The sequence below is a fragment of the Dipodomys merriami genome, unplaced genomic scaffold (assembly GCF_024711535.1).
Source record: "Dipodomys merriami isolate MVZ:Mamm:240054 unplaced genomic scaffold, mDipMer1.0.p SCAF_5, whole genome shotgun sequence".
NCBI classification, from domain to species: Eukaryota; Metazoa; Chordata; class Mammalia; order Rodentia; family Heteromyidae; genus Dipodomys; species Dipodomys merriami.
The window spans coordinates 23,165,772-23,192,903 of NW_027206068.1; the positions used below are offsets into that span (position 1 = coordinate 23,165,772).

At 35.1% G+C, this 27,132-nt stretch overlaps 1 protein-coding gene across 4 annotated transcripts in view; it reads left to right on the forward strand.

Moving 5' to 3' along the window:
- The window catches only part of Immp2l (inner mitochondrial membrane peptidase subunit 2), an 864,225-nt gene that overhangs the window by 655,015 nt on the left and 182,078 nt on the right, over nucleotides 1–27,132 (forward strand). For all 4 annotated transcript variants that reach the window (XM_069996186.1, XM_069996185.1, XM_069996188.1 and 1 more), the window contains one exon: nucleotides 8,948–9,050. In XM_069996186.1, the coding sequence (XP_069852287.1) occupies nucleotides 8,948–9,050 (103 nt within the window). The remainder of the gene's footprint in view (nucleotides 1–8,947; nucleotides 9,051–27,132) is intronic.

Here is a 27,132-nt window from a genome sequence, read left to right on the forward strand (position 1 = left end):
AATGGAATTCTATGCCTCCATCAGAAAGTATGACATCGCCCTATTTGTTAGGAAATGGAAAGAGTTGGAAAAAATTATATTAAGTGAAGTAAGCCAGGCTCAAAGAAACATAGGTCCCATGGTTTCCCTTATTTGCAATAACTAGTATATGTCTGAGACAAGCAGAAATGGTCAGATAAGTTGATATTAAGCAAAATGAACCCCAAGTTAAGGACTTAAATGTTTTTCTTGCTTGCTATTGTGTCTAACATAGTTATAAGATATTTCTTTGTTGCTTTGTATGTCCCTCCCCCATGGTATAACCCTGCTCTCACTGTATTTGATGTTGGTATAATTTGTGGAGAGGAAGGGAAAAAACAAATCGTCTAAATAGGGATACAGGTGGACCCATTGCACCAATGAGATGTTTAAGATCTTATGTCGAAAATGAACTATACATCTTTGGCGTGGGGTAGGGGGATAGTTGTGAGGGGGGGGGGGAGATGGGAAAGGATGGTAAGGGGAAACAAAGGAGGCACCAATGCTTGATAAGAAATGCACTCACCTTACCCATGTAATTGTAACCCCTCTGTACGGTATTTTCACAATTAAAAAGAAAAAGAAAAAACTTTACAATTTGGAGTGGGGGGAGGAAATGGGAAGGTGAGGAAGGAAGGCATATTAGAGGGAAAAAAAGGAGGGAGTAACAATGCTGGATAGGAAATGCACTCATTGACTTACTCATGTAACTGTAACTGCTCTGTACAGTATCGTTACAATAAAAGTATACATTTCAAAGTTTTAATTTTTATGTATCTCACTGTTCACTTTGATTCCATAATCAGTTCTAGAAAATTCTTCACCCTAGTTTCTTTTTAGTCTCTTCCTCTGGAGCTTTGAGTACCTGATATTATACTTTATCATGCTCTGAGGCATATTTCTTCAAGATCTCTCACATGTTTTATTTCTTTCTTGTGTGTTGAATTTTCTAAGAAAAATTTAAATATATGTATTCTACATCAGTACTTTAAAAAATACCAATCTGTTTTTTAACCTACTTACTTAGTTACATATTTTTAAATTTTTTATATGTTCTGCTTGTCTCTTTATAAAATGTCTGTCTTTAAAATTTGTGACAGTTTTGCTTATGTTTTAAATCTGTTTCTGATTTTTGAAATATACATAGTCTATATACTGTGTTTGGTAAAGTTTGTGTTTGACATTATTGGGAGTGACTAATTCTATTGTTCATTTTCTGTCCCGACTCACTAATGGTAGCTATTCCTTGTGGCATATTTTATTTGGGATTCTGGGTTCCTATTGGTTGGAATTTATTTACAGAAAACCCCAAAACTCAGTTTTAGGACACAGGTGTACAGGATCAATTAGTTAACTCCTAACTTTCCCAAAATATATATGTGGTGTGAAATTGAACCATAACATTACTTGAGAGCAAAAGAAGATAGATTCTTAAGGGATTTTTTTTTCCTCATTCAGAGACTAGAAGTCGTTCCCCCCCACACCATTTTCCTTTCCAATGATAGAATGTTTTCCCCTGTGATCCTACTTATCAATAATGGTAAGGCCTTTGTTCCAACTTTCAATGTTCCTGGGCCTTATGCTATCTTTGCTGGTCATTTTAAGGACCCAAGTCCAGAATCCAGGGCAGAGTATACCTCAGTGTACCCATCTTGACAGTGAGTAAATCAATAGAATAGTTGGAAAAATAAAGAAATGAGAATATCTCTAATCAAGCTGGCTATCTCTGGCTCATGCCACAGGTGTAAGATTTGAAGATTGTGGTTTGAAGCCACCAGAAAGCTAAAAGTGGAGCTGTGGCTCAAGTAGTAAACCAATTGATTTGAGTGAGCAAAAATTTTTAAAAGCTCATGGAAAGCACCCAGGCACTGAGTTCAAGCCCCAGGACCCACCATCTCCCAAAAGAAAAATACCTATAATCTTAAATGATTAATACAAATTATCTGTCCTAATTCTACATGGTATATGTGAGCATGTGCATTTGGGAAATGCATTTTAATAAGATGGTATCTTCTTGAACTAAAGAAATATGTGAAGAGAATTTTTAAAATTTTATTATCAGGATGCTGTACAGAGGGGTTAGTTACATGAATAAGGTAATGAGTATATTTCTTGTCTAGCACTGTTTTCCCCTCCTTTGTTTTTCTCCTACTATCCCTTCCATCCCCCACAACCCCCTCTTAAGTTGTAAAGTATATTGTGAGTTTCATTGTTTTAATGGGTCATCCTGTGTCATTGCTTCAGCATTTTGTTATTTCCCTTCCCTTCTCCAAATTAGGTAAATGTATATACAAGATGCAAGGTACCAAATCAAATACATTGACAGCAGAGGAATATACCATAGGGGGAAGAACACACAAAAGAAATAAAAAAAATCACATAATACATTAAAAAAATTTCTCTTGTGTCCATATCTTGGGATTCATTTTGCTTAGCATCATTTTATATGGTCATATGTACATAGCTTTTGACCTTTTCTGCTTGTCTGGTAAGATTATCCTAGATGTATACTAGTTATTGCAAATAAGGGAAACCATGGGACCTATGTTTCTTTGGGCCTGGCTTACTTCACTTAATATGATTATTTCCAAGTCTTTCCATTTCCTAACAAATGGGGTGGTGTCACTCTTTCTAACAGAAGCATAGAATTCCATTATATATATATATATATATATATATATATATATATATACACATATATATACACATACATATGTAATAATGTATTATATTATATATTATGTAATATGTATTGTGTATATGTATGTGTACACACACATACCACATTTTCTTGATCCATTCATGTACTGAGGGGCATCTAGGTTGGTTCCGTATCTTAGCTATGGTGAATAATTCTGCGATAAACATGGTTGTGCTGGTAGCTTTAGTATGGCCTTGTTTGTGATCTTCTGGGCAAATGCCCAAAAGTGGGATTGCTGAGTCTTAGCGGAGCTCTTTGTAGAGTCTTTTGAGGAACTCCATACTGCTTTCCAGAGTGGTTGAAGAAGTTTACACTCTCACCAACAGTGTAGTAGGGTTCCCTTCGGCCACATCCCCTCTACCATCTGTTGTTATTATTATTATTCTTGATTGTAGCCATTCTAACTGAGATAAGGAGGAATCTCAATGTTGTATGGCTATTGAAAATCTTCTCCCAATTCTTGGACTTTCAATTGATCTTGTTAGCTGTGTCCTTTGCTATGCAGAAACTCTGCAGTTTAATGCAATCCCATTTGTCCAACCTTTCTTTGATTTGTTATGTTTCTGTGTACTTATTAAGAAAATTTCAGCCTGTGCCAAGGAGCCCTAGAGTTTTTCCTATTCCTTCCTATAATGTTTCCAGGGTATCTGCTTTCACTTTGAGGTCTTTGATCCATTTGGAGTTGATTCTGGTGCAGGATGATAGATAAGAATCTAGCTTTAATTTTCTACAGGTGTTTAACCAATTTTGCCAGCACCATTTACTGAAGAGGCTGTCTTTCTTCCATTCTATTTTTTTAGCTCCTTTATCAAAGATTAGGTGGCTATGTGTCTGTGGGTTCAATTCTATCTTCATTTCTATTCCATTGGTCCTCAGGTCTGTTCTTGTGGGAGTACCAAGCTGTTTTGATTACTATGGCTTTGTAGTAGAATTTGAAGTTTGGTATTGATATTTCTCCAGCACTGTTCTTTCTAGTAAGGATTGTTTTTGCTATTTGGGGTCTTTTATTCTTCCATAGTAATCTTTGGATTGCTTCTATTTCATTGAAGAATGAGGTTGGGGTATTGATTGGTATTGCATTGAATTTGTAGATAGCCTTGGGAAGTATTGCCATTTTCATGATGTTGATCCTTCCAATCCAGGAGCATGGGAGGTTTTGCCACTTTCAAGTTCTGTTTTTATTTCCTTTTTTCAGGTTTTTAAAGTTTTCATCATAGAGGTCCTTCACTTCTTTGGTTAAGTTAATTCCTAGGTATTTTATTTTTTGTGGGTTTATTATGAATGGAGTTGCTTTCCTGATGTCAGCCACACTGTGAAGAAAATTTTTGTAGGCAAGTGATGACACTGAAAAGGTCCAGAGACTTGCAAAACATTGTTTTCAAGGTCAAATCAAGTTGGAGGCAATCATTCTGCATTCCATTTATAAGACCTAGGTAACTTGTCTTGGTAAAGCTAGTACTAAAAGTGTCTCTCTCTCTTTTTTCTTGGACAGGTAGTTAGAATACCATATAGAACTCATTTTTGACTGCCAAAAACAAAATTATTTTCAGGCTGTTGATACCTACAACCTTGTGGGCTGACACCTTACTTAACTGTTAAATCACCTAAAGGATTATCTTGTCTTTCTTTTATGTGAATTTAGGAGTGCAAAGCTATTTAAAATCTCTTCTCTACAGAAATTCTATTAGGAGGATTATATTTCTTTTGCAATCTTGGAAAGGTCTATCCCAATATATTCACATCATAATTTTAAAGCTACTTTGGCTTATTTTTTAAAAATTTAGATTGAAGTCTGAGAGACAGAATATATTCTATGTATGTGGCATGAATTTACCATAGCTCTACAGCTCAAAGAGTTCTTTAAAGCCTATCTGAGGGGCTGGGAAGGTGGCACAGTGGTAGAGCACTTGCCTTGCATGCATGAGGCCCTGGGTTCGATTCCTCAGCACCACATAAGCAAAAAGAAAAAAAGCCGGAAGTGGCGCTGTGGCTCAAGTGGTAGAGTACTAGCCTTGAGCTGAAGAGCTGAGGGACAGTGCCCAGGCCCAGAGTTCAGGCCCCACGACCGGACCCAAAACAAAAAACAAAAAAACCTGTCTCATATCCTTGTAAATTTACTGTATGTTAGAGTCAACACTCAGCTATGGATGAGAGATGTAGATGAGACCACAAATAAATTGTACTCTCATGTACTACCCTCTACATACTTTAATATTCACAAACAGATATATTGTGTTTTCACATACTAGTATCCCAGAAGGAAATAAGAATAAAAGAAAAAGATTCATTGTATTATTAAAAATAGTCTACAGTCAGAGCACAACTGTGAGAAAAAGAAATTATTGAAGCATAGTTCAGGTAATTTGAAGAGACTGATGCTAATAGATAGGGAAGCCTGAACACATTCTGAATTATAAAATGAAAGAAAATAATGGGCCAACATAGACAATGGCAATAATAACTACCTCTCACTGTCTTCTGACTATGCAACAGAACTATATTCAGCCGTTACTTAATGTTCATTGAATGATACATTTGTCCACTGAATAACTCTTTGAGTTAATAATACTTATGTGCCTAGTATTATAAAGGAAGATGTTTAAAATTACATAAGGTTGAAAGTGTTCATATCAATCCCATTTTAAAGACTGGGGAATTGAAATTTAAAGACTGGGAATTGAACTCATCTACCACTTGAACCAGACTTCCCATTCCTTTGGCTTTAGATTATTTTTTAGATGAGATCTCACTGACTTTTCTTGGGCTGACTAGGATGCTCTCTTGTTCTCTACTTCCTAAGTATCTACAGTTATAGACAGGGGCCACCACACTGGCCTATGAAGTGCATTTACAGGCTTACTTGTGGGTAATAGTGTCAAGATTAAGATTGGTTTTGTCTCTTTCTACAACCTGTGGGCTTTACGATTTATTTTTCTGCCCTTTTGGTAGTTTTCTTCACTCTTTGGTTATTTGTCATTCATCATCATTCTTCATCACTTTGTACAATATAGTCTTCTAGGCTGCTGTGGTATTTTCGTGAGTAAGAAAGACACTATTCCACTGGTTATATTCTAGAAGGAGTGGATAGTATACTCATAAACCTACAAAGGTATAGCAAGTGTTAATGGATGCAATAAAGAAAGTAATGGGGGGACTTAAGATCGCTAGATAAAAGGTGTACTTCAGGTTGTTCGATGTGATGGTCAGTGCTAGAAAATGTACAACTACCACTGGCACTTTGATAGTGTGGTTGTTTTCTATCACAAGTGTCTTGATTCCTTGGTTTAAATGACATAAAAGCTCAAGCTGGTTTTGCTAGTTCCTAGAATATGTCTGGCTTAAAACTTTCCACTTTATTGCTGGATTCACTACATATTTCTTTTGTTTTTCACAACCAGGAATTTCTTGATTCAATTCAATTTTTTTATATTCTTAATAACCAGGCAAGTTTTATGTAGTTTATGGTATGTATATTATCATTATTGTTCCATATACTACAGACACTGCCACTCTCAATTGCTGAACATGAGAGAGACATGAATCATCAACCAGTAGTTCTCACTAAGTCTCAGAAGACTCACTAAGTCTCACTAAGACTTCAGAATCCTTTTTCCCTGTAGTCTCAAGGTAGTAATTGCCAAGCATTTGAGGTTGCCATGAGATCTGAGATCTTGGTTAGTAACTTTCTTAACAGTAAGGAATTCTTATTAAGTTGAACAGTTCTAGGAACAAGAGACCTGGTTTCCTGATACCTAGCTGATCAGTGATGTACATGCTGACAGCTGTTAGAATATGGCTCCATTCAGAGATTCCTATGTCTCTCATATCATTAGATAGTCCCAAACACTGTGACTATATGTGCATTTATACATATCCATGGACACCACAGTTCACATTGACCTATTTGGAATGTATTCCAGGACCCACAATGAATGTCTGAAACCTAGAATAGTGCTATATGCTATACACACTATGTTATTCCTATACGTGCATACCCATGACCCATCAGGGACATTCCTGCCAGGGCTGGCTTTGAACCTTGTTCCTCAGATCTCAACCACCTGAGTAGCTAGGATTGCAGTATGAGCCAGTGGTGCCCAGCTCCATGATTCTTAAGCAGTTATTAGAAGAAACAAAAATGGGGGTAAAGTATATATTAAAAATACTTTGTTTAATCAGGTGAGCACAAATGTTTGGAGTTATTAGAAGAATCTGTTTTACCAACAATTAGGAAAGTAAAGTCTTATTATTAACACTTGATGAAGGATATTAGTTCCTAGCAGCAATCCTCATGATAAAGGCAGTACTGTTGTCAAGGACTAATGGCATGATTTTAATTGAAGAACACTTATATTGCCAAGTATATGATGATGGTTAGATGTGTTCAACTTGTTTTTGCTTCTCTCTGAAAAGCTGAAATCCTTCTTCCCAGTAGTAATTAAAAATAACAGCAGTCATTAAGTTACTGTGGGGTTCTAATGGCCACAACATTGCTTCCTTGCATGAGTGACTTACTGATCTAAAGCAAAGCAATTCAACACTGAAATTATCTTTAAAATTAAAAACCAACCTAGAAAAGGAATGGTTTCAAATTCTGTAGTACCAATTAATGTGTAGTTTTCCTTCTTTTATGTATTTTCTGAACATATACAACTTGCACAGAAGAAAAATGTTCCTGTAGGGATTCCACATCAAGAACACAATGCCAATCTGAGATTCTGAACTCTATAGCCCTGAGGGACATGTCCTTTCTCTCATCCATCCATCCATCCATCCATCCATCATCTATCTATCCATCCAATCATCTATCCATTCAGAAAAAAATTTATTTTGAAGCTTCTTTGTGCTAGACATTTTCCATGTGTATGAGGAAACAAGAGAAGGGGAAATTTATTGTAGGATTGGGATAGACTAGATTCAAATTTGATTGGTTGTATTATACTATAAACCAATTCTTTGTTATTGAGTATTTAGATAAACTGATTTTTTTAAAGACAAGGCTATAAAACAACTGAGTTGAACATCATTGATAATAAACATTTGTCCCAATTTCAGATTATTTTCAGGCAATGGGTTTCTACACATAGAGTAAATAGATCTAAGGGCAAAATGCGTGTGTCTGAAAACCTTAGCAAAGTAGATCCCAAATGGAAAATCATACCAAAATATTGTATCCTCTTAGATGGCCACTGACACTGTTTGAAAAAAGTTATGTCCATTTCCTTGCCAGTATTAAGAATGTAGGAATTCTATAAATATCATCTCTTGTTGGTTTTTAATCTTTAAGAGGTTTAAAATGTTTCTCATTTTAAGAATAATCAGTGATGATCAAAGCATTTAATTGATAATGTTAGTTTATCTTTAACAAGACATCATCCAGATAATGTTCTTTCATATAAATACTAAATTTTAAAGTCTTAAAGAGGTTATAAAAAGAGCCATTGATTTTAGAAGTTTATTTTTCTGAAAAGATGAAATCTTAAGTTATCTACAAACAAAATGGAAAAGCTGAACAGCAATATAAAGAGCAAAATGTTAGAGCTAGATGTGGTAGCTCCTATCACTCAGCTACATGAGAAGCTGATATTAGGAGGATCATGATTCCAGACTAGCCTGGGCAGAGAAGTTCAAAAGATTCCATCCTAAAGAAAGAAGCTTGGTCTGGTGGCATACATTTGCCATCCCATCCACAATGGGAAGCATAAAACAGGAGAATCATGGTATACATACACTCCTTGTTAAATAACCAAAAAATAACTAGTGCCAAAAAGCATTGGAGTTATGTGGCTCAGCAATAGAGTGCCTATTTAGCAAGTATGAGGCCTTGATTTCAAAACCCAAGTACTGCTACATAAAATGAATAAATATTTACAAAATTTAATAAAGATTGCAAAATGCAACTATTTTTTGTGAGGCACATAAAATTTCATAAGTATATATTTAGATCTGATTTATTAAATGAAGTAGCAAAACATTATATTTGGTATTAGTGTTTTTTATTTAAGTGCAGAATTTCTACTTACAGAAATATGAAAGGAAAGAGAAACTGTAGATAGACTTTACAAGGACCTAACTACATTTTACTTAAAAAGGAAGGTATGGAGTGGCTTCAAGGTAAACCTATCTGTTGTATCTTCCTAACGTTTCTGCCCTTTCTGAGTTTGTCTGTTTAGCTGTTGGAGGTTTCCTTTCTGTTCTTATCTCAGCAGTTATTCTGTTTATTTCCAGAACCATAGGACATAAAAACCGGTATGTCAAAGTCCCTCGTGGTCACATTTGGGTTGAAGGTGATCATCATGGACACAGTTTTGACAGTAATTCTTTTGGTCCGGTAAGTCATCTTATGTCTTCTTGCTGATATAAATGGATTTCAAAGATGGCACCAAGTGTAAATCAGAGGGGTTGCTTGGGAAATTTGGCCAAGACAGATTGGAGGTTTTGTAATATAACAGTATATGTTTTGAAATGTCTTTGTAAATATCATAGGTGTTTTGAACCTATTGAGGTACATGTGTGTTTGCTTATAGCTTATGAGAAAATAAAAACCTTAAAGACTTCAAAGGACTGAAACACGTTCTGCACTGGTTGACTGGGTCTAGTTAGAACGACCTTCTTTATATCACAGAAATAATTGGTAGCAGTTTGAAGTTAAAGACATACAAACCACAATTTTCTAAATTGTTTAAAAATTGGATAGTGATAGAAAATCCTATCGGTCAGTATTGGGTAGGAAATGAATTCCCTCTTTGGATCCCTGCTCAACCTGAAAAACTAGATCAACAAAGACAGATTAGAAAGAAAGAATTAGAAACATTTAATGTAAGCTTTATGTGACATGAGAGTCCTCATAGAGAAATGAAGCCCACATAAGTGGCAACTAGGTTAAACAAAGGCAAGTGACCAAATTATAAGAAGAGGCTTCAAGAAGATAAGACCTATCTTCACACGGTCTTAGCCTACTGCATTCTCTCAGTAGTGACACCATCAAAAATTTTCCTTGTCTTCTACTAGGAGTATAACTGCCATGGGAGAGCTTTGTTGCCTATGTTTACGAACAAAAAGGGGAGATGAGCATGCCCTCCTCGCACCTGCCATCTTTCCAAAGTGCCTTTAGATTGAAATAACCCTCCAATCAATGTGGCGTCCCGCTCAAAAGTAATTGTTAGTATTATATTAATAGTAGAAATACTAACATCATTTATTTTATTACTACACAAAATATATAATTAAAGTGATATTTGAAAAGCTTTATTCCCCCTAGTTTTGTCTAAAAGTAAATGCTGGCAGTCTCAAAATTACCTCTTTTACATGTTATAAGGGGACAATTTATTGTCACTTAAGTAGTGACAATACTTTACTCTGGCTAAAAGAACGATAATAGAGCTGAGATTGGATAAGTGTAATAGTAAGCAAGAGAAAACTTTAAGAGACTTTTCTACTTTATATAGTTATACTGAAAATTTTTCATTAAACAGCCCTTTAAGACCTTTGTCTCTGAATAGTTAATACACAAAACATCAATTAATCTTAACAGTAAGTTGTCCTGAAGTAAGATAGTTAGTAGACATACTGGAAATGTTTTGGGTACTTGTAATAGAAGAGTGTATTATCATGAAATCTGGAAGTAACTTGACAGTGAAAATAAGTTACCTCTATATAGTTCTGTTTCTTTTCCATCATTCTGTATATATATTTTGTATATTATTGGTTCATACTGTTGGCCAAGGCCATATTAGAATTTTAGTTCAGTTGGATTTTTAGTGGCTAGAATAGTGATTTTGAAATGATGTGCATTTTTAAAAGTGCTATTTTGTTATTAGCTGTTGGGTGTGTGGGAAATAGTTTGAGACTGGTTTCCATGGTTTTGTTATTATATTAAAGGTGATATGATACTGCTCCATATTCGTATTATTTTAACTGAGTTGTTTCCTTTGTTTGCTTGTTTGGAAAGGTAGTCTAGTGTTGACAGCCAGGACACTGGTTGTTGCAACAGCTTTGAGAGTATATGAGTTATAGTGCAGCTCCAACAATGTGCCACTTTCTGTTATGCACTTAATAGTACTGCTTTGAAACATTAAACTATGAATATAATAGTACTTAATGCCATTTGGTTTAAATCCTGTTTTGAAATGAAATCTATTTGTTAATTATAATTGAAATCAGTAATTTGCTACAAAAGCACAAACTACTTTGAAGTCTAACATTTTTTTATAATGAATAGAAAAATATTTGTGCATGCTGATGCTGGCTTTTGACATGAATTGGACTAAGCTACTAATTTTCACTCTGTAGATTAGTATTGTTTTGTTTTACCAAAATTAGCTGAATTATCTATTCAAGAATGAAACCACTTAACACATCTTCCATCAATGTATCTTTGTTTTCTGGAGTTACACATATATATGTATATATTCAAAATGTGTTTTTATATTTTCTATAACTAAGAAAACTCACTTTTAGTTTTTAGAAGGTAGAGGAGAAAACACTTTACCAAAATTCCCATAATCATTACTTAAATCCTAATTGACAATTTTTGAATGTTCAGAGATTTCTTACTGCATTTTCCAAGACTCAATGATTATCTAAATAATTTGTTAATGATTTTAATATTTTTCTAATTCTAAACCATAAAACCTAGGTTTTATATTAAACTTAATATTGAAAATCGTATTTGTATAAGAATTTTCAGAAGAAATTTTAAGCATATTTACTGATTATATATAGATTAATGATATCCAGGCTTTCTAGATAATTCTTGGTCATATCTTCTAGGAAGAAAGTATTGTGCTATCCTTGACATTAACAATATATTTAGAAGTAGCTAGAGTTATTTAGAATGGTTTTCTGTAGAAATTGAAACTTTCAATCTTTATTTATTTCCTATACAACTTCAGAAGTTTTAGTAGTTTTATCTAGACTCTACCCAGTATATTTCAACTTGCTGCCTACAGGCAATCATAACAGCAGGCATTCTCCATACTCAAGTAGACTAAGAAAATGATTGCCTCATTCTTTGTATTATTGTATTTTATTATTTCCTATTGTTAATATAGTTATTTGCTTTTTTAAAAATTTTATTTAGTCATTTGCTTTGACTTCGTTTGTTGCAACTATGTAGGCTCATGAGGTAGTAGGCTGTTATGATTGATAGGTGAATAATTGGTTATTAATTTAAAGAGAGCAATACTAAGTTACAACAATCAAATGCATTACAATAGGAGAGAAATCTTAGAGAGCTTTTAGTGCACACCTATACTTCTCATGTGTTGGGGATGTCATCGTGGAAAGAAAACACAACTGCCTACAATCATAGACAATAAATTAAAACAAAAGTAAAGCATCATGTTTATGGACTCTTAGAAATTCTTTTGTTCTGTGAAAGAAATTAGTGTGTCTCCCTCCTTTCTTGCTGTGGATAGAAGACATTAATACATTTTCTAGAGCAGCCATGTTGTCTTTTGCCAGCACCTGAAAATAAACGTTACGGATACTGATGATGTTCTGCTTATTACTAATGAAAGTACATGAAAAGTAAAATTTTGTATTTATCTTGTATACTTGCTGTCATAGCTCTGAATTTTCAAGTAGTAATTTTAACTACTTCAGATTACTCTTCTATAGATTAAAAATGCATGTAGAATTTCTTTCTTCTATCTATCATAAATATTTACTTTACTATTCATATTTGAAGTGTTCTCATATGTAGTTATTTCTTTGGGTGGAAACACAAATATATCTCTTTCCATGGCCTCAGTTAGCTTGTATATTTTCTATCTGAATTTTCTATCATTTTTAGGATAGTCATGAGCTGCTAAGATGTTGTTCCTGTGTTCTGTGTAGTAACTTGTCATGAAGAAATAATTTGTAATAGAAATTCTAGCATCAAAAAAGAAATAACATAGGTCCCATGGTTTCCTTTATTTGCAATAACTAGTATATGTCTGAGTCAAGCAGAAAAGGCCAGATAAGTTGATGTTAAGGAAATGAACCCTAAGATATGTATTCAAATGTTTTTTCTTTCATGCGATTGTTTCTAACACATTTAAAAGATCATTTCTTTGCTGCTTTGTATGTCCCTCCCACACGGTATAACCCCTGCTTTCACTGTATTTGATGTGGGTATAATTTGTGGAGGGGAAGGGGAAAAATCATTTAAATATGGATACAGGTGGACCCATTGCAACAGTGAGACGTACAAGTCATTACAACTTTGGTGGGGGAGGGAGAGGAGGATTGGTTGGGGGGGGGTGGAGGGAAGATGGGAAAGGATGGGAAGGGGAAACAAAGGAGGAGGCTACAATGCTTGATAAGAAATGTACTCATTATCTTGCCCATGTAATTGTAACCCCTCTGTACAGTATTTTCACAATAAAAAAAAGAAATAAAAAGATAATAATGTATTTGGTATTTGAAATAAGTAATATGTTTTAACTATATTGTTCTATTTTAATTACATTCATCACAGGATATTAAAAGAAAAAGTCTTGGTTTAAACATTTCACAGCAAAAATAACCTCTCCAGGATGTATAAATGCATTTTGACTTTTAGGTTTGTGATCATGGTGTCACCTTGTGAACAATTTGTGTGCAGGGACCATGAAGCAGAACTGAACAATTTGAGTACAAAAATTATCTTGACATACTGCCTCTATCTGAGAATGGAAACCATAAGTTACAGTAAATATGAATTTCTTCTAGTTCCATGTTATTTGAAAATGAGCTAATCTAAATACTTACTTCAAGAATAACTAATTAAATAAAACTTAGCCTCCTAGAACAGTTTTGGAAAATATAATAGATGTTATTGGCAGTAACTGAAAATTAGAAATACAATTTATAAATGAAATGATCTGATAGTATTACAATATAAGGTATAGAGAAATGAGGATTAAAATTCCATAGAATTCTTTTGTATATTCAAGGATGCATTTTTTTTTTACTTTTCTAAAAATTAGTGGAAAACTGAGCACCAGAGGCCTATAATACTAGCTACTCAAAAGACTCAGATCTGAGAATTATGGTTTAAAGGAAACCTGGGAAGGAAAGTCCATAAGACTTTTGTCTCCAATTAATCTCCAAAAAGCCAGAAATAGAGCTGTAGCTCAAGTAATAGAGTGCCTTGAGCACAAAGCTCAGGGACAGCTCCCAGGCCCAGAGTTCAAGCCCTAGGATCAGCACAAGAAAAACTAGTGGAAAAATAAACATTTCATATTAAAGACAGTCATTTATGCTTTATTGACACATTTTTTTGAGCACTTTCTATATGTCCATCTTGATGTTAGCCTGTGGATTCTCACAAGTGGATGGATCAGAAGCAACAAGAATTATTTCTGAGGAAAGGATGCTAGACTAGGTAATGTGCAAGAAATGCATGTTGTAAGTTCAATATCTAGTTATATTTGTTTGAAATCTCTATTTTTTTCATTTTTGATTACAAGAAAAAAAATACAATATGCTTATGACAGCAAAACCAAGATTCTTGGAGCTGCAGGAAGGATGAAATTTAGGGACATTTTGCTTTTCTTAATACCCTACATCAACAAAAAGTATTGGGACTTAGTTCTGGAAAATAATAACCAGTGTTTAGAAGTTATAAGTTCAAATCATGTATAATAAGGAGTGTGTTGAACCTGTGAGTCTTTCATTCCTTTTGTCAATATTGCCAAATATAACCAGAACCCTGATGTCAAACAGGAGTAGGAAAAAGGGTCAAGGAATAGAAAGTGACTGAGATAAATCCTTCCCTCAAGGAAAGATGCCACCAAGTGGTCATAGCAGTGAGATAAATAGTACAAATGGGTTCTTCAAGTAAGAAGTAGAGGATACTTGTTGTATTTACTCTATTTACTTTACAGAAGTACTGCATTTGTGTCCTAAAATCCATGAGAAAAACTATGAAATCACCTAGGAGAAATTGGAAGAATATTTTTTAAATCATTGAGAATAATAACTGTTAAATCTTGCATTACATAAAGTACTCTATATTCTGTATGTTTTGTGAATGAAGTGGTTTATGCCTGAAGTGGCTAATAGCTTTTGAATGAATTGAAAATACTCAGCATATGCAACCCAGAATAATCCTGTGAGCTTAGGAGAATGAATCGACATTTCATTTCATTTATTGTTAAAGTATAGCATTTTTCTTATTCTCTGCCTTTTATTTAAAATCAGTCATTTCCAAATAAAAACGATCATTAGTCTGCATTGGTAGGCTCCAAGTAAAGTGTTTTATTCACACATTCCTTGAAAATTGTTGCTTAGGCTTTAATTGCCTACATTTTGTTGTTTTATAGTACATGCTTGTTCAGTAAAACATTTTTTGTTAGGAATTAAAATAATCTCCACTTTTATAGGAGGCATAAAGTGCTAATAGTCTTATGGTTTTTGAAGTCATAAAGCCCTACCTTTGTGTTTTCCTTCATTTGTTTTTCTTGGTTCCCTCTAACAGTGCTGAAAGCAAGAAACCCACAGTTTTATTGTATATAATATTCATTGGATTACTGTAGACCAAAAACTGCATTGCATGAAAAGGTTAAAACCAACGATAAGAATGTCATTGTCATGAAAATAGCTGAATAACCAGAGATAGCTAAATCTGAGAAGAGAGCCTCTTGTTAGGAGCAATGTTCAAAACTGAGAATTCCTATAGCAAAAAGGAAAAGAGATCCTCAGGATTACCTTTGTTGTTGGTCAGAGGTTTTTTTGCTATATAATTAATGCATCAAAAATGCAGGATCTGAAAAAGACAGCAGAGAGTAAAATAAATGCCACTCTCCCCCAAGAACAGGGACAGTCTAAACTCCCATGTCTACCAAATTAAATTCATCCTTTGTTTTATTCTGCTAGTGTAGAAATAATTTTCCACATGATTTCATCTCCAGATCAGAGCATGTCAGCAGGATTGTCATTAGAGTTCATTGTTATGGCAGATACTGTTCCTTTGGGCCATTTAGTTATAGGATTAAACATGTTCACTTTATTAGAAATGTATATTTACTGACAGTGGGTCAGAAGTCAAAATTTAGTGAAATATATGCAGGGTTATTAATTTAGCAATTTTTATTAGCTCTTGGAAATTTTTCTAAAGTGCGAGTGCAGCCCTTATCATACATTTACTATGAATTCATGTCTACTTAGCTGGGTGTACATAGAAAATGTAAGTGACTCATAAAGAGACGAATTTGCTGTTGAATATACTCTGACTCACATTTGAGATTGAAGTACCTTGGCTAAATGGCTATATACTTCTACTTAGCGACCAGAGATAGGAGGATCATGTTGAGGCTAGCCTCTAGCAAAAATGGGAAGTCCTAGTTACAAATCAACTGAAGTCCAAAGGCCTTGGGTTATGGCTCAAGTAGTTATCATGGCAAGTGGGAGACCCTAAGTTCAAACTCTAATGCTAAAAAGTGTTATCTACTTATAAAATATTTTTGATAAACAGCTTACCATACACATAATCCCCAAAGTTTGTTCAAGTATTTATGAAGAGCAAAACATATAAAGAATTATCTTTCAATTGAGATTCTGGGTGATAGTGTTCTTTGGAAAGTTTTTGTTTTCTGAAGCTCCCTGGATAATCTTTTAAAAGGCAGTATACCATGTCAGTATTGTATTGTCCAAGTGTATTAAAATGATTTTCAAGAGAAATATAAGGTCAATTGGATAGTTAGTGATTGGGCAATTGTTTTCTGTATAATGTAGGCATATAGGGAACCTGTAATATAGCCACCGTAACTGTACTTTTAGACACTGTTAGTAAGAAAGACCCTGGGAATTTGTGGTATATTAAAATTTGTCAACTGGATGGATGAAGCAAATAAAAAATGCAGTATTTTTCTTTATTAAAATGGCCAAGGTCAGTGCAATGAAGCATAATGTATTGTGGCATCCCAGGCCCCTGGCTTTTACAGATAATAGAAGCAATTCCTATAATATGTATGATCCTGTTCTAAATCATTCTCCTCTCACAAAAAATTGTTCTCAAAAATCTCTTTAAGACATTCTCAACCTACATCTTCTTCTGTGTTTAGTGAGAAATTATTAGAAGCCTTCCCTTTTAAATCAAAGCAAGACAAGAAAGTCCTCTCTGGTTCTTCTGTTCAACCTTTATGCTAAAGATTATTTGCCAGTGCTGGTTAAGAAAAACGAAGAGAAATGCAAGATACAGAAGAAGGAATATTCCAGATGATTTCATTCATGTGACAAACCCAAAGGAATCTGTTATTCAGTAGGTTGAGATCTGAGGACCACAGTTCAAAGCCAGCTGGCACAGGAATGACACTTATCTCCTATAAACACACACACACACACACACACACACACACACACACACACACACACACACACACACACAAAGTGGAGTTGTGTTTCACATGTAGAGTGCTAGTCTTGAGCAAGAAAGCTCAGGGACAGTGCCCAGCCCTGAGTTCAAGCCCTAGAACTGGCGCACACAGAAAAAGAATCAGCCAAGTATTTCATACAGTTATGCAAGGTTATTATTATAATGTCTATTATATATGATCGAGGATGTATAGCCATCATGAACAAATAGGAAACATATTTACAACTTAAAATATCAATAAAGATTCAGGATAATGACTGATTCTGAAAAGCATGAGATTCATTGTGATTACAAATAGAAATATAGAAGCAAAAATATATCAATATTTACAGTTTTTTCAATATTTCATTTTAAGCAGGGTGAGAACCAGTGAGTATATAGATGTTTACTTTATGACTTATGCTGTTTATATCTTCAAAATATTAGAGTGGAATATTTTAAATAAGTACTTGAATATATTAAAAGTTGTCTTCAAGGATTCCACATTACAACAAATACCAGGCATTTTGTTGTTGGTGGTGGTGGTGGTCATGGGGCTTGAACTCTGGGCCTGGCCACTGTTCCTCAGCTCTTTCACTCAAGGTGAGCACTCTACCACTTGAGCCACAGCACCACTTCCAGTTTTCTGGTGGTTAATTGGAGTTAATTGGTTAAATAAGAGTCTCATGGACTTTCCTGACTAGACTGCTTTGAACCGTGATCCTTAGATCTCAGCCTCCTGAGTAGCTAAGATTACAGGTTCAAACAACCAGTGCCCAGCATACCAGGCCTTTTTAAAAAATAATTCTTAAAGGTTGGAAGCTTGGAAGTTCATATCCTACATGTATAAATATTTAGTAGCTGTATATCACATTAGAAAGCAGTCAAAATTTATTCCTCTTTCTTGGTAAATATACCTCTAGAAGGTATTGATAATAGACATGTAAAAAAATTAAAATAATAGTATTTGTAGTATAAGTGACTTTAATATGCAAGTAAGAAGTAAATGTAAAATATTGTAAAGTAAATTATTTGGGAGGGATAAGGTCTCACATTTTCCCCCAAGGCAGTTTGGACCACAATCCTATTTTTGCTTCTCACACAGTTGGGATAATAGGCAGCACTACTGCACACTTGTAGTAGTGGAGATGAGAGATTTTTCTAGATATTTTTTTTTCCTGGGCTGACCTCAAATCATTATCCTTCTGATTTCTACCTCCCAAGTAGCTAGGATTATAGGTGTGAACCAAGGTACCTGGCCAAAAAGTACTCTTCATAGAGTATCTTTTAAAATCAAAAGGCAAAAAAAAAAAAAAAAAATCAAATCAAATCCAAAGGCAAAATGGAAAAGAATACTAATACTATTGAAGGTCAGATATTGAGTGTCACAAGGACCCAGGTTCTTTGTTAAATTTAACTTTTGGAAAATCTGTGTCATGTAGTTTCCTTAGAAATGTAGACATCAAAAAGAAATGCTGCTTAATCAACACTAAAGGCAGAATGGCCCAAAGGAATTAGCCTCAACTCAGTGAGACATCAAAATCCTTTCAATCTGTCTCACTAACTAGGGCTAAACTGTGTCATGAAACAACTGTTAAGCAATGTTCCCAGTGCTAGACTTCAGGGATGCAGGATGAGTTACCTCCCACAGCTACCTCGGTAAAGCTCACAGACTTCGCTAAACACACACCACATCACTCTGTAATATAGCACAAAGAATATAAAAGTTGCCTAATGCCTCCAGAGGCACTTCATGGTACAGTAGGTCAGGAAGTGTTCCTTTTCCAGAATAAGCAGGAAGGCCGAAGATAATATAGGGAGAGCAAATGACAGCATGGATACAAAGATGCAAAACCAAATGGTGAATTTAGGAATGATCAACACATAGGCAGCATGGCTAAGAAAGAAAGATAAATCCAGAAAATTTGTCTAGGGACATATTCCAAAGGGTTTTAATCATCTCTGTGGCTATTGGGCCAGACACAGCACATATACAATTCCAAAAATTAACCAGGTGATTTACTTAATTATTCACCATAGCTCAGATATGGAACCAACCCAGATGCCCTTCAGTAGATGAATGGATCAAGAAAATGTGATTCACACACACACACACACACACACACACACACACACACACACTGGAATTCTATATTCTATGCCTCCATTAGAAAGAATGACAGAAAAAATTATATTAAATGAAGTAAGCCAGACTCAAAGAAACATAGGTCCCATGGTTTCCCTTATTTGCAATAACTAGTATACATCTCCGATAATCTTATCAGACAAGCAGAAAAAGTCAACAGCTATATATGTGGCCATACGAGATGATGAGTGAAATGAACTATGTGATTTTTGCTTGTTTATTTCTTTCTTTTGTATGTTCTTGCCCCCATGGTATAACCCTTGTCACTGTATTTGATTCCGGTGCCCTGCACCTTGGATATACATTTATCTAATTTGGGGAGGGGAAGGGAAATAACAAAATGCTGAAACAGGGATACAGGTTGACCCATTGTAACAATGATCTCACTATGTTGACACTATGTTGAAAATGAACTTTACAACGTCGGGGGTGGGGGAGGGAGGGAGGAGTTGGGGAGGTGGGGAGGAAAAGATGGTAGGGGAAAAACAAAGGAGGAGGTAACAATGCTTGATAGGAAATGTACTGTAATCCCTCCATACAGTATCTTTACAACAAAAAAATTAAATAAAAATCTAATGCAAAGTCACACTCTGATTTTTATGTTGATTACAACCATTCCCATTAAAAGGCTTAAATACTGTCAGCAAAGACTTATAACCTACAAACCCCAAAATATTTACTCTCTGTTCTTTTAGAAAAAGATTATCTCTCTCTGATCTTGTTAGTAACCACGAGAAAAAAAAAACTTCAGAAAGATTGGATAAGGACTGATGTTTGGCTTTGAATGTGAGGGTCAGAAATTTGAACATCCTCTAAAAGGCCCTGGAAAACCATTTACATTTTTGAATAGGAGAGTAATAAGTTAGAAGTGGCATCTTAGCAAGACTGATTTGGAAAAATTATGAAGGAAAGATTAGATTCGAAATAGGCTATAGGTAGAGAATGCAATTACTTGATGATAGTCTTGACTCAAGTGGAAGATGATTAGGCCCTACACTAAGGTGGCAGTCATAAAAATATGAAGCAGTATATTGCTGTGAGGATCCTTAAGAATCAAAAAATTGATTGGATATGTGTTAGATTCTGCTTCCAGGAATTGGCTCACCACATCCATCAAGCTCACTTCTAATCATAGGTCAAGCCTTAAAATTAAGCATGACAGACAGAAATCATGTATCTTTATTATAATTTTTATGTGGAAGACCAAGTGACTAAGTGATGTCTCCAGAGTTCTTCAGTTTGCAGAGCACTTGAGGAGACATTTGAGCAGGCAGTCCGTGGCTATCTGAACAGATCTGTACACTAAGAATGATAAGATTTGCCTCATTGATGTTGGGAGAGTTGACTGAGTGTATTCATGACACATTAAACTTATAGACCGGTATTATTCCATCCACATGTGATCATACTTGGCACATCCATGTCATGGAAAATGACCCACTCATTTCCCAAGCCCTCTCTGCGCTTTTTCTAAAGTCACATGTTTCACAAGATACAGATGATTTTGAGAATATGGAGGCTCCCAAGCAGGAAAAATATATCATGGAAAAGTAAGTATTTTAATCATTAAAGAAGCCAATACAATTGAATATTTCTTAAACTTCTTTTCCATTATTCTCTGAATTATATGAGATGTTCACATATAGTTCATTACTAAATGCTGAAGAAATGACACAGATGTTCATACTAATTTTAACATCCACTAACTAATCTCTATTTTATGTAAAATTCCTATATTAAAATAACTATATTTAGATTTTAAAAACCTATGTAACTATACATTGAAGTTAAGGTGTGGTCAGTATTGGACAAGGGAAACTTACATGGCTTCATCATATCATGGGGTATTAGATTTAGTTTTTGATCACCAGGTCTTATTTTCCTAAAGATAACATTTACTAACTAGAACCTCCTTTTGACTAACAATTATATTAGGCTGGTGTTTTACTTAGAACTCCAATGATTTTATTTGAAAATGAAACCCTTTGACCAAACTGTTCTCAGAGCCACTTAAGTCTCCCTCTTTCTTTTTCCTCTTTGTGAGGAGATCTCCCTGTTCCTTCCTGAGGCTTTATGCTAGCTCCCTAGTGTTTGTCAGGAAACCTAAGACAGATGAAACATTCTTCTCAACTTATTCATGATTATGTTCAGGTTGTTTCTATAAATTAAGTTTCACTTCAAAAAAGAATCTAACAGAATTCCAAGTGTTGTCATTTCTATTGGCCATCACAGAATTAAAAAGCTGCTGGTCGAGAAGAAATTATGAGCCAGGCACCGGTGGTTCATGCCTGTAATCCTAGCTACTCAGGAAGCTGAGATCTGAGGATCACTGTTCAAATCTAGCCCAGTCAGGAAAGTTTGTGAGACTCATCTCCAATAAACCACTCAGAAAACTGGAAGTGACACTGTGGCTCAAGTGGTAGAGCTCTAGCCTTGAGCTGAAGAGCTGAGGGACAGCGCCCAGGCCCAGAGTTCAAGTCCCATGACCACAGGGGGAGGAGGAGGGGGAGCAGGAGGAGGAGGAAATCATGATCATTTTCTTAAAATATTTGGTCTATTTTAAGAAAATGATCATAATTTCTTCTTTTTATTTAAATTTGTGGAGGGGAAGGGAAAAAACAAATTGTTTAAATAGGGATACAGGTGGACCCATTGCAACAATGAGATGTACAAGATGTTATGTCAAAAAATGAACTTTATAACTTTGGGGGGGTATGGGGGGATGGGAAGGAGAAACATAGGAGGAGGCAACAATGCTTCATAAGAAATGTACTCATTACCTTGCCTGTGTAATTGTAACCCCTATGTAAGGTATTTTCACAATAAAATAAATTAATTAATTAAACTATTTGGTCTAGAGACTTTTAAATACAAACTTTGTTGTATTCTTCCTCTGATATTAAGAAAAAGACACAGATTTTTTTTTAATCTTTCAACCAGAGAAAATGTATGTACTGAATGGGGAATAGTAATGCCATTAAATGGATGCATTCTTTAAAAAACTAAAGGCATGGTTCCATTGTGCTGATGTTCCTAAATTTGATGCATTACCCAACTCTGAGTAAAATCTAATTGTACAAAATGGCCAAGGGTAAGGAAAAGGTTGTACACTGCCATGCATGGCACGTAAACAGCCCTTCCATGCTGAGATGAAAATTGTTGTTACTGTTGTTGTTTTTTTTAACTTGAGTCATAAACGTAAACGTATGCTTTAAGAAGAACTTTAAGTTTTCAAGAGTAAATTCTGATTTGATTTTATTATAGCCACATAAAACATACGTAGGTTTTGATTATGTATGTTTTAATTTGCTTTAGCAGAAGTATTGCTCCCTTTAGATGAAAAAAAATAGCATTTAAGCTACTATTTGATTGTAGGAAAGCCTTCTTGCAGCCTTTATGTATTTTGTACATTATATTAATGTGAATTTTATTATATGTTTCTCTCCCATCATTACTCCTAACTATATTTCACTTCTTCCTTCTTTAGAAGTTTATTATCCACAATATCTTTCTTTTTTGCTCCATTGAAATAAATTTAGCCTTTGATTATATATAAGACTATGAGTAAAATGGTCCTTGATAAAAAAAAAAAGGCTTTCAATGAGAATATAACTGTAAATTGGTATATCATTATTTTTGCAATTCCGACTGACTGTCCCCTTTATAAAGTTATTTTCTTTGTTCTCTGTTTTAATTCCTGAAAAGCTCCAAAATGATCCTGGTGATAATTACCATGATGCTTTTTAATTAGTGTATCTCCTTAAATGTGATTTTTTAAAACTCTGGTCTTATACCATCTGTAAGGAAATATAAAAAAATTGAGTGAAAAAAACCATGTTAAATGAAGTAGGCCAGATCCAGAGAAACATAGGTTGCATGGTTTCCTTCATTTGTGGTAACTAGAATGTGCTATAAATCGACAAGTAAACACACTGGATAGTTAAAAGTACACTGGGACATGATAAATTATACAAGTCTCTAAACTTCACATAGTGAAACTAAAAGAGGATATTCATAGGAGTGGATCACAAAGATTCAAAAGCTGTGTTCATAAGAGCATATGAAATCTTATAAAATAAACTCTAGGAAATTCAAACAAGAGTTATTATTATTATTGCTGTTTTTCTTGTCTCTTTGTTAGTTTGTCTTTGGGAGGGTAAAAGAGGCACAGGAAAGCTGAAACAAAGAGTGAACAAATGCTACAGTGGTTCTCACTAGACACTGTGTGGGAAATTATATACCTTGTAAGTGAGGACAGGAAGGAAAAACTAGGAGAGAACAAGGGAAGGGATGACATAGTTCAAAGAGAAATGTACTCTTTACCTGACTTATGTAACTATAACTCCTTTGAATATCACCTCTACAATAACAATAAAATATATTTAAAAAATAAGCCAACTAAAAGCATCACAAATCATGCAGAGTTATTTATAGATGCACAATATATTTTATAGATTTCATATGTACCCTATATATTTTTTGCACTTGGTGGCATATTAAAGGCGTCTAGATAAATTACTGCATCTTTAAAGCACAAATAAACTGTGTCCCCAGCCCCCATAATATTAGTTCCTTCTTAGGAATGTCTCCTGCTCTCAAAATGTTTCTTCATCTTCTACTTAAAAGGAAAAAATACAGTAACCTTTCACAGATAAATATACCTCCCCCACACACATTCATGCACACACAGAGACAGAGACAGTGAGTTGAATACCATCTCTTGCAAATGTTACTTTCTTTAAGCTTGTGAATTAAAAGATTAAAAAGTAGCAAAGCACAGCATGGTGGCACACACTTCTGTGGTCAGGCTACTCAGAAGATGAAGACTGGGGAATCTTGGTTTGAGGCCAATCTTAGGCAAAATTAGCACCTGGGACATTATCTTAAACGAAACAAAAAGAACTAGGGGTGCGACTTAAGAGGAACAGCAACTGCTTAGCTAGCACTCAGTCCTATACTTAAAAACAAAACAAAACAAAAAAATTAACCAAGTGAAAATCAGCTAACAAGTAAAGAAATAATTTTTTGTTGTGGCAATTCTCTAAAGTATCGCCTTGAGTGTGACAGCTAAAAGAATGACACCCATACTCTTTCTCACCAGATGCCTGGCTCTTCTATCCTAAGACCTTCAGAAGCTGTGAGTAGGCCCAGTCCTATAGCAATGGGCATGGGCACTTTTCCAGTATTACATATCTCAGTAAAGAATGATCTGACCAATCCAGAGACTCAGACACTTAACTCAGGTAGCAGTCCTGGACCACTTAATGATTACTAGTGTAGCCATCTCTGACTGAGCATAGTCTGTGAAGACCTAGTTTTGAGTCATGTGCCCCTTCTGAACAAACAATGCTTGTCAATGAGTGGGTACTGTAGTTGTTACTGTTTAAACTAGGATCTTACTCCTCACTGATTGTTACCTAAGAACAGAGCAACATAAAATGTGTGGCAACTCCATGGAAATCATCTTTCCTGATGTTTGTTCCCAGCTGTTTACAGGGATTCTGGGCAAAGAAAAGGACACACAACATTATAATAGAATAAGGAGTAAAAAGTACAAATGGAGTAATGGAAACAAGTAAAACACTATGAGAAGCATAATGGTGTCATTTCCAGGAATGAATTAGTAAGACTTTGGTGTGTTGGGTTTTAATTTGTGGACAAGTAAGAAAGTAACTATCTAGAAGCCAGATTGATTGGTATTGTGTGGAAATGTGACAGTAAAATCCCCATCTGTATAACGTAAGCCAATAAAATAATACTTAAAAAAAGAAATGGTATTTTCTTTTCCTATAAAAAACTTTCCTATTATTATCAAAACAATAAGATAATTGAGTCCTGATTCACCCTTTCAATTCACCGAGCTTCCTGAGCTCTGGAAGTTAGCCCTGGTGTTGGTGTAATATATCTGAAGTCAAAGCCAAATTCAACATTGAAACACAATGGCTTGTTTCTCTCCAGCATTTACGTGGGCCCTGTTTCATGTGGTGCCATCTCTGTGGATAAGTCAACTGGAAATTTTACAGCATGACTCACCCACAGAATAGCATTGAGTTCTGTGGTTTCGGTGGGGGAGCAGTGCCAGAAAAGATTAATGTATTCTGTTTTAAGACTAAGTGTGGCTTCAAGATTCTGTTCTCTACTTGCAACCTATGCAAATTCAAATTCAATGCAATTTAAATGACAAAGGGTGATTTGCACTGTGTAGCAAATGGGAGATTGGTATTAATCATTTGGTTTTGGCAGTTTTGCTATGAGAGAGAGGGACTGAGAAGTTCTTTCCGGAGTAGCATGTAGAAGCAGTGAGCAGTGTATTTTCTGGCTTGGCGAGGCTTTTATTTGTTGACTAATTAACTATAAGTCTTCACAAAACCTCACTTTTGTCTCTTCAATCAGGAGAAATGATGCAAACAAATTCCAGGATTTATGTTTAAATTAAGTTGATATGCATATTAGATAATATCTTCTATATTTAACAAGTTAAACTGTGTGTAATACTTGTTAAACATCGCTCTGTATCGCTTTTTCTGATAGTATTGGAGAAACAACTCAGAGCCTTCCATCTGCTAAGCAGGTGCTCTACCATTTGAACTATGCCCGCAGCACTCAGCATCTATCACTGTGATTTACCTTAGAGTAACAACTAGAAAGTTTTGAAGCTTCAGGAAGATTTTCTTTTTCCTTTCAACGTTCTTAGAAGTCATTACTCACACATTTGATTCCAGAGTTTGCCAAGGTTATGTTCATGGTACCAAAAACAGTAATCACTTCTAAGTACTGGTCTTAGTCTGCCTTCCAGCACAGTGGTGTGGGATATGCTTTGCCACTTGTGCTTTAAAATATTTAACAGTTTCCTTCTCTGGGTGTCTCCGCCTCTGTCTGTCTGTCTTGTCTGTCTGTCTCCCTCCCTCCCTCTTTCTTTCTCTCTCTTTTCTTTTTGAGACAGTCTTATTGCTGTGTAGCCCAGGCTGCTCCAACTTGTATTCCTCCTGACAGCCTTCCAAGTACTGGGATTACAGATATGCACACTCATGCCTGGATTCTTAGCTTTCTTGAGCTCCTATAACCAGACTTTTTTCTCTGGTGGTTTTATTTTTTTGTTTGCTTGTTTGTATTGTTTTACATTCTCATTATCATCTGCCGGACCTCTTAGTTTTGGCATAACATACAGCTCTAATCTGAACATGTATCTCTATATAAAGCTCTCCCCAAGAAAATTAACTGCATGTTCTTAGTGCTGTGTTTATGGAGCTTATACGTGGAAGTTTCATAAGCTCCTCAAACTTAATGGGCCTAAAGTAAAAACTATCCCTTACCCCATCTTTCCTCACGTTTCTCCATTTCAGTAGGTGGTACTACTATCCAGTGAGTTACGTAGACATCTGAATTTTAAGAGGTATTCTGGTGTCTCACTTTTTAATACTCCCAAAGGCAACCCGCCATCAGGGCTCTACCATTAGCATTCAGATTCTTCCGCTTTTCCTCTCTGGAGTTGTCTCCCATATTCTTGGCTGTCTCATACCAAACCACAATAGCTTCCTAACTAGCCTGCAAGCTTTCCCTCTTCATCTAGTAGACTCCAGGATCTCAGTGGCAGCCTGGGCCATCTTACTCTACCACCAAGTATCTTCTTTCCTGCATGAAATACTTCAGTGACTTCATGTCCTCTTACTATTTAAAACCTCTGATTTTATCTGATTCACTTGACCTTGAGAGACCTCTCTCCACTCTCTGCTTGCACCTCTCTGGTCGTCATCTTTCAGTTCCTTAAAAGGTCAAAGGTCTTTCCTCTATCTGGGACTGCTTTTTTCAGTTCTTCTTCAAGTCTCTGTGCACTGGCTTGTGTTTTCTCTGCCTATTTTCTTATTTTTTTTCTTACACACACACGCAGGCATGTACACTTCAGTCATCACTATCCATATGGTTTTATGTTTGTCATTTATTTTA